The sequence below is a fragment of the Phascolarctos cinereus genome, unplaced genomic scaffold, assembly GCF_003287225.1.
Source record: "Phascolarctos cinereus isolate Bilbo 61053 unplaced genomic scaffold, phaCin_HiC Scaffold_4;HRSCAF=312, whole genome shotgun sequence".
NCBI classification, from domain to species: domain Eukaryota; kingdom Metazoa; phylum Chordata; class Mammalia; order Diprotodontia; family Phascolarctidae; genus Phascolarctos; species Phascolarctos cinereus.
Genome location: NW_027555847.1, coordinates 201,968,579 through 201,981,015, shown reverse-complemented (window position 1 = coordinate 201,981,015; position 12,437 = coordinate 201,968,579). Strand labels below are relative to the sequence as shown.

General features: G+C 37.1%; 1 protein-coding gene across 1 annotated transcript in view; it reads right to left on the bottom strand.

Moving 5' to 3' along the window:
- Positions 1 to 8,254, bottom strand: part of PTGR1 (prostaglandin reductase 1) — a 44,940-nt gene extending 36,686 nt beyond the window's left edge. The window contains exons 1-2 of the mRNA XM_020976216.1: positions 8,147 to 8,254; positions 2,751 to 2,866 (exon numbers count right to left, since the gene is read on the bottom strand). Of these exons, the coding sequence (XP_020831875.1) occupies positions 2,751 to 2,856 (106 nt within the window). The 5' untranslated portion in view covers positions 2,857 to 2,866; positions 8,147 to 8,254. The remainder of the gene's footprint in view (positions 1 to 2,750; positions 2,867 to 8,146) is intronic.
- Between the last annotated feature and the right edge of the window lie 4,183 nt (positions 8,255 to 12,437).

Genomic DNA, 12,437 nt, shown 5'->3' with positions numbered 1-12,437 from the left:
ACGTGGTCAACCAAATAGATGGTCTTGAAGGGCCCCTGTGAGATTCTGGGATTCTAAGTTCCTTAAGTTATTCTATATGATGCTTTTACTGTATGAAATTCAGGAACAAAGAGAGTTCCAAGAATTCACTGTAGTGTGATTCCACTTACGTAGAAGGGCATTTGATTTTTATTTTGGCACATCAGGTATATATTGACTATGCTTTTTGAGGACATTTTAGAATTAGAGATTTGTGATGCCAAGCTCCCTCTTTGCCTAACCATTCTTATTTCTAGAGTAAACCCATGTACCTTTCTTGAAGCCCATGATGAAAATGGTATCAGGAGTTTTCTCATCATAAATTAGGCTCTTTCCTTGGAAAAAAAGTGAACTGGCCCATCCAGTCATTATAATAGTGATTTGGAACTCTCATGCAGAAGAGACAAAAAGAAGGAGGAAAAAAAAGCTAACCAGGGTCTTACTCAAGATGAAGAATTGGGAAGAAAGGTGCAGTAATAGTGCATACCTGGAACTACAACCATAATTACTTAATTGTATGATTGCTTTTCACTGTGAAGGACATGTCATAGAAAGATATGCAATGGAATTTTTTTTTAAGCGTGGAGTTTCCAATATCTCTGAATAACAACAATACCTATCATTTTTACAGTGCTTTACTGTGACAAAACACTTTTATATGCATTATTTTCCTAATACTCATACCAACTCTATTAAGTAGGTATTGACCACACCAACCTCCATTTACAGAGTGATTTGTGGGCTTAAAAGTAATTTCTTTTTTCTTTTTTTGGTGAGGCAGTTGGGATTAAGTGACTTGCCCGGGGTCACACAGTTAGTAAGTGTCAAGTGTCTGGTCTGAGATCGGCTTTGAGCTCAGGTCCTCCTGACTCCAGGGCTGGTGCTCTATCCACTGCACCACCTAGCTTCACCCAAAAGTAATTTCTTAACAATTCATTATCGTTTGCCCTAAAACTAATGCTCCTCTAAACTTCCCTATTTCTTTAGATTGCAGGATTATAGATTTAGAGCTGGGAGGAACAGATCTGTAGAGGCCAACTAGTCCAATCCCCACAATTTAATGATGAGGAAACTGAAGCCCAGTGAGGTTAAAATGACTTGCACAAGATCACCTGGGTAAGTAAGTGTCAGGGGTGGGATAGGAAACCCAGGTCCACTGACTCCCAAGTCACTGATCTTCCGTTGGTCCTGAGAGCACCACCATCATTCTAGTCATCCAGTTTTCAAATTTCAGAGTTGTTTTCCACTCTTCACTTTTGTTTCTCTCTCTCTTCCCTTTCCGCCCTTCCCCTGCATTCAACCAGTTGCAAAGTTTTGTAAGTTCTCCTCTATAACATTTTGGGAATCTGTCTCCTTCTCTTTGTTCACAAAGCCATTACCATAGTTCAGTGACCTATATGTGTATACATGTGTGTATGTATATATATGCATATTGTGCATATATGTATATATGTATGTGTATACATACACACACACATATCATCCTTCTATAGCTGCCAAATTAATTGTTTTTGATAAAGATTTGACCGTGTCAGTCCTGTGCTACCACTATTGCCCTTAAGAGTAAGATATGAACTTTATACCCTGCCATTTAAATATCATTTTTATAAATGAGGAAAAAAGAAGTAAGAGAGGTTCAGTGACTGGCCTCCTGTCACTTAGTAAGTGTCAGAGTGAGTACTCTAACTCTGAATATAAATTCCTTGAGGAAAAAGTATTAATTATTGTCTTTTTATCCCCAGAGCCCACAATTTTTTTTTTGCTTTTTATAGAGGAGGAACCTAAATAAGGTTGATTAAATTGAACTAAATTGATTCTAAGTCCAATGCTCTTTCCAACATATCATGGTATTAATATCTCAGTTTTTTGAATGAGGAAACAGAGGCACAGAGCTGTTAAGTGACTTGCCCAAGGTCATACAGCTAGTAAGTTATTAGAACTAGGACTTAAGCCCAAGTCTTCTTATTGCAAACCATTTGCTCTTTTCATGTTGCTCTTCTCACCTATTTTTGCTCTTCTCATCCTCCCCAATTAGGTAGTAAACTTCTTAATTAAGGAAAACATTAATTATTATTATTATTATTATTATTAATATTTCCATCATTAAGGAGAACAAAATAATGACATGTTCTCTGGCACCATCTTGATCTTCTTAGAAAAGCGTAGATCTGATCGTATCACACGTCCCTTTCCAATTTAATAAACTGCAGTGGATCCCTATTACCTCCAGGATGAAATATAGAAAACCCTCTGGCTTATAAAGCCCTTCATAATCTGTCCCCTTCCTACCTTTCTAATCTTCTTACACCTACTATCCACAACTATGATACAATGAATTTGGCCTTCTTGTTCTTTGAATAATACACTCCATCTCCCTAATCTGAGCATTTTCACTATGTCTGGAATTGTTTCCCTCCTCATTTCTGCCTCCTGGTTTTTGGGCATCCTCCAAATATCAGCTAACGTCCCTCTTATGCTAGAAGCCTTTTCTAGTCCTCCTCAATCTTAGTGTCTTCTCTCTGAGATGATTTTTAATTTATCCTCTATACAGCTTGTCTGTACACACGTAGTTGTTTGCATGTTATTTCCCCCCTTAGACTGTGTGAACTTCTTGAGACAAGGGATTATTTTGTGCCTTTCTTTGTATCTCCAGCACTTAGCACAATCCCTAGTACATAGATTCTTAATAAATGCTAATTGACTGGACTGCCCAGAAATTAAATACGACTTACCTCCATTTTTTAAGGCTGGTAGCTCAACCTCCTTTAGCTCAAAGTCACTTTTGTTTGGTAGTCCTACAAAGTGCTTCTTCAGTGTCCAGCACTTAGCATAAACCATCCTGAAGCTCCTGGAATGGAAATAGAAACACATCTTTAAATTACAACCCAGTAATTGGCTTCCCCATGGTTACTTACCCTTTATCCAAAGCCCAATTCTCTCTTTTTTTTTTTGACCTTTGATTGATTACATACAAATACAGGTTTTTGGGAGAATCATGATTCACACTGTGAGGAGGAGCAGTCCCCACAAAATACACTTGTGCCTGTTGTTGTGGGGGAAAAAACCCACTGGAATTAGCCTCAAAGCATTTGAGTTTGAGTCCTGGCTTTGCCATTGACTCTCCACTGAAATGTGTGACTATAGTAATCTACTGTTTGATAAACCCAAAGACCCCATCTTCTGGGATAAGAACTCATTATTTGACAAAAATGGCTGGGAAAACTGGAAAAGAGTATGGCAGAAACTAGGCATAGACCAACATCTTACACTGTATACCAAAACAAAATCAAAATGGGCACATTATTTAGATATAAAGGTTATAAACAAACTAGGAGATCAAGGAATAGTTTACCTGTTAGATTTATGGAGAATGGAAGAATTTATGACCAAACAAGAGATAGAGAACATTATGAAATGCAAAATGGATAGTTTTGATTACATTAAGTTGAAAAGTTTTTGCACAAAGAAAGCCAATGCAACCAAGATTAGGAGGGAAGCAGAAAACTGGGAAAGAATTTTTACAACCAGGGTCTCTGATAAAGGCCACATTTCTGAAATATATAGAGAACTGAGTCAAATTTGTAAGAATATAAGTCATTCCCCAATTGACAAACACTCAAAGGGTATGTACAGGCAGTTTTCAGATGAAGAAATTAGAGCTATCTATAGTCATGTGAAAAAATGCTCTAAAGCAGTATTGATTAGAGAAATGCAGATGAAAACAGCTCTGAGGTACCACATCACGCCTATCAGATTGGCTAACATGACAGAGCAGGAAAATGATAAATGCTAGAGATGTGGAAAAACTGGAACATTAATGCATTGGTAATAGAGTTGTGAACTGATCTAACCATTCTGGAGAGTAATTTGGAACTATGTCCAAAGGGCTATAAAACTGTACATACTCTTTGAGTCAGCAATACCATTCCTATATCTGTATCTCAAAGAGATCATACAAATGGGAAAAGGACCCACGTGTACAAAAATATTTGTAGCAGTTCTTTTTGACGTGGCAAAGAATTGGAAATTGAGGGGATGCCCAACAGTTGTGGAATGGCTGAACAAGTTGTGGTATATGAATGTAATGGAATGCTGTTGTCCTATAAGAAATGATGAGCAGGCAGACTTCAGAAAAACCTGGAAAGACTTGAAGTGATGCTGAGTGAAGTGAGCAGAACCAGGAGAACATTGTACACAGTAACGGCCACGTTGTGCAATGACTAACTTGGATAGACTCAGCTCTTCTTAGCAATGCAAGGATACAAGACAATTCCAAAGGACTCGTGATGGAAAATGCTGTCCATATCCAGAAAAAGAACTGTGGAGTCTGAATGCAGATCAAAGCATATTATTTGCTCTCTCTCTCTTTTTCTTTCTTTCTTTCTTTTTTTTTGTTTCTTTTTTCTTATGGTTTCTCCCATTGGTTCTAGTTCTTCTTTACAACATGACTAATGTAAAAATAGGTTCAATATGAATGTATATGTAGAGCTTATATCAAATTGCATGCAGTCTTGGTGTAGGGGTAGGGGAGAGATGGGGAGAAAATTTGAAACTCAAAATCTTATGGAGGTAGATGTTGAAAACTAAGAATAAGTAAATAAATTTAAAAAATAAATTTGTGGAAATTGTTTCAACTCTAAAACAAGAGGGGAAGATTATGTAATTTTAAAGGTCTCGTTCAGCTTTCACACTCTACAATGCCACCTTTTATATGACTTTGGTGATTTGCATTGGGAGTTTTCACCGTGAATGGCCTATGTTCCACCCAATTGGTTTACTTGATGATTCCTGTGCATAAAATCTCACCTTCTCCTCCCTTGCCTGGAATGCTATCATTCTTTGACTTTGCTTCTTGGAATTCCTGTCTCCCTTCAAGACTCAACTAAAGATGTATCACCCTTAAGAGTCCTTTCCTGATCCCCCAAATTGTTACTTCCCTCATCACTGTGTATTATTTTGCATAAAACTTTATCTGTGGTAGAATGTACACTTCTTGAGGGCAGTGTTTGTTTCACTTTTGCATTTGTATTCCCAGTTCCTAGCAGTATCTGAAACATAGTAGGCACTTAATAAGTATTTGGTGAGTGATTGCAGTTAACAGAAACAGACCCTACCATGGTTGCTCTTATTTTGCAACACTGAAGGGGCAACTGTGGCCTGGCCCAGAAAATTCTGGATTCAGAATAGAGGGCTTATGTTAGAATACCAGCTCTGGGGCAGCTAGGTGGCACAATGGATAGTGTATTGGCCCTGAAGTCAGCAGAATCTGAGTCCAAGTCTGGCCTTAGACATTTACTAGCTGTGTGACCCTGGGCAAGTCACTTAACCCTGGTTGCCTCAAAAAAACCCCCAAAGCATCCAAGTTCTGCCACTGACTGAATGTGTCACCTTAGGTAGTCACTTTATCTTTCTAGAACTTAGTTTTTTCATCTATAAAATGTAGGTAGGGTGAGAATTGGTCTAGATATGGTCCCTTCCAGTTGTAAATCCTATGAATATTGCCTCTGTGAATGTGAAGATACTGCTAGTTTTTCTGCTTCCTTACTCTCAATCAAATTAATGTGGTCAAACTAATTTTTGCACACTATGTCTCTCCCTTTAAAGAAACTCTGACTTCTATGGAGAGGTCATATTAATACTACTTAACCACAAGATGGCACTGTGAACTTTCAATTCATAGCCTTTGCTTAACTGGTTTTTATTATTCTTAGTCCATAAATTCTAAAGGTGAAAAAAAAAACCCAAAACAAAACCAACCCAACAGCTTCCATTCTTTATTTATTTTCTTAGTTTGCAATATTTCCTCCACTTAAAATAGAAGGGAAAACCAAGCTGACTTCTTTTGTGCTCTTGGTTCATTTCCGTTTTCTTTTGAGTGCTCAAGAGAAATAAGAGTAGAAAATTATTTTACTTGAAAGCATAAACTTCATTGTTCAGTTTTTAAAAACCCCACATACATTAACTTTAACAAGATCATAACAAAAATACCCTGTTCACTTTCATTTTTCTCCCATTGAAATAGTTATTCCCTTGTGAATTTTCCTGATTTTTTTCCTCTATCATTATTAGAGATAAGTTGTAGTCAGTATGTGTATTGTTTTGACTCTACCTTTTTTCTCTCTGAATTACTTTTCATAAATTTCCCTGTATTTCTTTGTATTTTTCATATTGGTAATTTTTATAGGGCACAATCAAATTTTATTGCATGTGGGTACCCATAGCACCACACAGTGGGACGAGCACTCAATCTGGAGTCAGACTTGGGATCAAATCTAGACTTTGCCACTTATTACTTCTGTAACCATAGGCAAGTCATTTAGCCTAACTTCTTTGGTCAGTATATTGGTGTGTACTTCTTAACTTTAAAGGAGGGCTCTATTGAGGCAACTTGGTAGCAGTACTAGAAATCAGGAAAGTGAATTGAAATACTGCTTCAGGCATTTACTAGGTGTGTGACCGTAGGCAAATCACTTAACCTCTATATGCCTCAGTTTTTCATCTATAAATTAGAGATAACAATAGTACCTTCATCCTAAGATGGCTTTGAGGATAAAATGAAATACTATTTATAAAGAACTTTTATAAATTTTAAGGCATTATATGAATATTAGCCATTAGGAATGTTAGTTTTTAGGAAGTTGAACTGATAACTAGTATCTAACTAGTATTTTTCTTCATGTAGTTTATATCAGCATGAAGTGAGCTCTTATGGAAAGCTGTAATAACATGTTCTGTCCAAGTGTAGTGTGTCTGGATCATGGGTAGGGAGAATAGGGTAACTTAGGTAATAGTGTTACCACAAGGTGGCTGTGTTATCACAAGTTATTTACTTTTTCATACTTCTATACTGGTTTTTTTTTTTCTTATCAGTATCTTTACTGTTTAACTAAAATTCCACCTAACGAGTCATAGGAAGGTTGTGCCTTTAGCACAAAGCATTGTGAAACAGCAAACAAACAGTAACAAATAATTGATTTCAAGGAGGGGACTGAAAAAAAAGAGCTTTTCAGAATTTCAAAAGTGGGGCTGTGGCTAAAACTTTTCATTGTACAAGTCACCGTAATGTGCTTCTTTCCTCTTATTTGTCTCTTGAGGTGAGCAATGTTGTCTTTTGTTTTAATAAAAGTCATACTAGTTCAGAAACTAAGCCAAAAGGTAGTAAATCAATTAGGATAAGGGAATCCACGTAAGTCATATTCCAGGGAAATTCAAACGTGGGTGAGGGCTTTGTATGACCATGGTATTGAGAAGATACAGGTTTCTATTTTAGCTCAAGTGAATATTCTCCTCCCCACCAAACCCTTAATATACAGTGGTTATAATTACTAATTATGGCAGTATGGTTAATACATGCAATCTTTTCTGTCTTTAGCTTCTCTTGCCCCTCACAGATGTAAAAGAGAATATAGACATTGTCTTAAAAGATAACCGGGACCCTCAAAAAGATTACCAATGACTTGATAACAAGAACCCATCCTGCCCCTCCCTCATTTCATCTATTTATCTGCCAAGCCATTGATTAAGTTGTAAAAAAAAAAATTAAGAGAAGCATCAGAGCATCATGAACATTGAGCTACTCTCAAAGTCAGCAAGAGCTTGGTTAAACTTCTACCTCTGACACAGGCTGGCTCTGTACCCTTGGATAAATTCCTTAACTTTTCATTGCCCTCAGACAACTTTCTAAGATTATTAGTTGTAGAACAATTGGTCATTTGCTTTGGTAGAATGGCCTTCTTTCAGGGGCCTATGCCAATGATATCACATATCTGGCCCTAAAATTAAATATAAAATATGCAGTCAGAAATTAAATGATATCATCTCCTCTCTAGCACCTAACTACAACAACGTTACAGGGACTAGTGACCTAAGCTACAATCTTGGTAAACATTCTCACACGCAAAAAACCAAGACACTCTCCTAGGTTTGGGTATAATTTCAGTATGTTAGTCTTGTGTATTACTCCAGTGTCTAGAGTACTAAGATTTCAACTATTTCAGTAGGTCAAATTAAAGATCTGTATATAGAACTCAGAAATCCTGCTTCTGGACCAGGAACTAAAGGCTGTGACTTTTGCATAAATCTCTAAAATAGACTTTTAAAAAAACTATCAGAAAAAGTGTTTACTTACAGAACTCCACAGGTTAAGCAATCCAGAGAAAGAATCAGCAAGAAAGATCTCTGCAGAGTACACTACAGCACAGTGTATTTATAACTCAGTTATTAAGAGGTGGGGCTTCTTCTGGAGCTTGCCCTTTCCCACACTCTCTGACGCATGAGCAGGAGTCTGCAGTAATTTTCCAAGGAGGAGAAGGAGCCTTTTTTTTTTTTCATTTCTGTGGAATTGTCATTATAAGGGAAAGTGCAAAGAGGAGGGAGGAACTGTAACAGAGAAATCCCTTGCTGGATTGAAGGAAGGGTCTACACTCCTTCCTCCATCAAAAGCCTAACACACTAGAATGACATGGAAGAGGAAAGGGTATGGTGGCAGCAAACCAGGCTGTAGATTATCAGGTGGGAGTTCAAGATCTAAGGATTCTAATCTACTTATTAGGGAACTGTTACACTGAAATGCTTACATCAATACTTTTTGTCCCATAGCCCCATTATTTTTCTCTTTGATATTGTCCAAATTCAGCATTTTTTTTTATGTTTTAATTTACCTACATACATCTGTTAAGGTAGAGACCAAGTGTGCTGTTAAGTTCCACAGTATCACCTTTGCCTGGGGAGAACAAATCTAGGAGAGAAGTCATTTTTATTTTTGGGTACAGAAAATCACCATTATAGCTTTGTAGTTGGTGAGCCCAGGAAAAATTTGATAAAGCTCTCCTGAATCCTTTTCTCATCTTCTATATGGTTCTGTAAGGTTAATTCTCTGTTAACAAGGTTAAAGTGGATTAGAAAACCTTAGTTCTTGTACTGAGGATTTTTTTTCAATAAGGCATCAACTTATGTTATCCCTCTAATGCCATGTTAGATGAGAAGAAAACTCAGAATCCCACCCATACCTGAACAAGAGTCTCCTATACAAAATACCATTTTTAACATATAGGAACTTTTACAAACATTTTTGCTTAGGTGACTAGTCCCTGTGAAGTTGTTGTAGTAGTTCTTGCACAGGGAGCTAGGGAAGGGATGATGTTATTTTATTTCTGATTATGTATTTTGTATTTAAATTTGGGACTAGATCTATGATATCAGTGACATAGGCACCCTAGAGGAAGGTCATTCTATCAAAGCAAATGGCCAACTCTTCTACAAATAATAGTGTAAGAAAGTTGTCTGAGGGCAAGAAGAAGTTAAAGGATTTATCCATGGGCACACAGCCACATGTGTCAGAGACAATTCTACCTTCCGATGCTTCTAATTATTAGCAAGTTTTTCATCACATCAAGCCTAAATATGTCTCTTTATAACGCCTACCCATTGTTCCCAGTTCTGTATTCTGGGACCAAACAGAATAAATATAACCTTTCCCCCCCCATAATAGCCTATCAAGTAATTGGCAACAGTTAACTTGTCTACTCTCCCTGAAGCGTCTTCTCTTCTGGTCAAACACCCCAGATTCCTTAAATTCATTGTTATATGGCATGATCCTTTGATTGTTCATCATTTTGGTTGCCCTAATCTAGACACTGTCCAGTTTATCAGTATCTTTCATTAAATGTGGTGCTCACATACTTCAGATGTAATCTGACCAGTGCAGAGTATATCAGAACTTTTACTTCCCACATTCCTTTATAACATTACTGTAGTAAACCCTATTGTAGCATACCATTATTGTAAAGGGTATGACACCTGGCATGGCACCTACAACCCCATTCTTGTTTTCTGGATTGATTCACGCACACCAATCTGAATTCACTCTGGCAAGTCCAAACAGTTTTCCTGGGCTGGGGGTAGATAGAGGCAGTCATTGTGGCCACATGGCTACAACACCCTTTCAGATTCTGAGGGGATAATCCTTGAGTAGGGAAAATACATATCTACTCATGACTGTAACTCCTGAGGCTTAATTTGTGGGCTTTCTAAGCCAGTCACAATGACATCATTAACTCTTTTTTCACAGAGAAAAAAAGGTATCTTTCATCACAGAGGAAAGTGTGACGAAAGCGTTCTCCCACACCCTCAATTTATACTCCCTCATTCATGACAGGGATGTGACACCTTCTTCTCTCATTCTAGCTTCCCGATACAGTTTTGGGTTTTTTTTTTTTTTGGCACAGTCTAAAGCCCTGGTGTATTTTGTTTCTCCTGAAGAAGCTTGAATCTGTATTAGACACCTGATTCTTTCTCCAGGGGGTCATCATTCCTGTTATGAACATACCAGATAGCATCCCAGTTGCCAACAGCTGGGGATAATTCAATACATTATCTAGATTCTTCTGTTGTAGTTTTCCGCTAATCCAGAGCCAAAGAAGTACATAGCAAGCATATGCATGACACCCACAGTGGGAAGGACCATTCCTTGGTATAGGCCTCAAACACCCTCTTTAACAAGTATCTTTCTGAAACAAAGGTCCCAGAGTAGAGACTGGTATTGAACCCAGGTTTTCCTGACACCAGGTCTGGTCTGATATATAACTATTGCTGTTGTTGTTGCATTGTTGTGAGCCTCAGTATGATTCTCTAGAAACATTTTATTACCATAAAATAATATATAAATAAAACTTGCTCATCATTACCATTATTATTGTTATTCATCTTGTTATTCTCATCATTTTCAGTGGTGTTAGAAAAGTTTCTATCCTATTATTGTTTTACATTTAATAATTAGCATGTTACATAGATGTACAAAATGCTTCTTGTAGTTGAATAAAAGCATTAGGGTGTAAGTTTGTAAATAGTTGTTTTCATGTTGTTTCCTCCATTTAGAGTTGGGATTTTTTTTGCTTTTCTTTGTGTCTTAGCACAGTGCTTGGTACATAGTAGATGCTTAATAAATGCTTGTTGACTTGATTTCTTCAAAGTACAGTCTGCAGAAGCACAAAGTCTTTTGTTGAGCGAGGCTTCGGCTTCTCTTGGAAGTTGTTGTCTTTTCCAATGCCATCAGTTTATTCCATTAAGACCTAGGATCTCTAGACCTCTTGAATTCAAAAGTTACCTCTGAGAATGGACATATACTTCTCAAGGATGATATTTGGAAGATGGAGCGAGGGGCCCAGGTCACCAATGCTTCGTGTGGAGTGTTAGGGGAAAACAGCATTGCCCGTCCTCTATCCCTTGATGGGGTTGGGGGAGGAGGAATTAAATGACAGAGAGCTCTATTCACCACATAAGAGTCAAAACACGAAAACAATCCAGAAAGTATCTCTTCTTTTTTAATTGATGTAGCAACTGTCCCTTCCCTACCCCATTTTCATGGACTGGGAGCTGGGATGTGTTGGTAAATGTTTTAAAAGTGGCTCATAAAAAAAATGTACATATGATACACTTTTGAGTTTAATTTATGTTGTTAATATTGTTTTTCTTTTTCTTTTTTAATTAATTAATTTTTAGTTTTCAACAATTACTTCCAAAAGCTTTTGAATTTTAAATTTTCTCTTCCTTCTTCTCTGCCTCCTTCCCCAAGACAAGATGCAATCTGATATAAGTTCTATATGTACATTCCTATTAAACTTATTTTCACATTAGACATGTTGTGTCTTACTTTCTAAAGGCTAACCAATCAACTGAACAATTAAATAGGTTTGCATTTGTAGTCCACCAGTTTCTGAGGTGTGAATGCTTACATTGAAAATTTAATAGTTGGCTCTTGTTAGGAGGTACGAGCTGGCTCTCTTAGCACAACATTGGTCGGGAGGGTAGTACCTAGGTTTTTGGACTTTCCAGTTAGGACTCAGATTTTGCTATGTTATGCTAAATATCCAACGAGCATTCATTCAGTACTGAATCATCATATGGTTGGAAGTATTCGAAGAGTATGCCATTTGGTAGGCCAGAAGCAGGAAAGGCAAATTTACACATGTTTCACGGGATGGTAATGAATGAATTACACTAGTAATTAATGAACCCCCATGCAATGCTTGAACAAATGATACTAAAATTTCAGTTACTTCTACTTCAACTTCTACTTCAGTTACTCCTAGCTTTCATTATATAAATGATGCTCAAACTTCTTGTGTCTTGTTTGATCCAAATCCTATTTCCATTGTGTGGGACTCACTGTGGTCATATAGATAGCCAGAAATTTCCCACTTTCTCTTTCTTCAGGGGTTCTATCTTACCCCTAATTTCTCTATTTCTCAAATATCTTCAGTAAAGGTTTTAGTTGATGTTAAATAGTTTATTTTTATTTATTAAAGCTCCTTTGTCTTCTTGATTACTGTAAAATTAAAATTTTTACTTTCACTTCCTGATTAAGGGAATCTAGGATTCTTCATATGCTTATTATCCCAAGATTCCTATGTGCATATTTC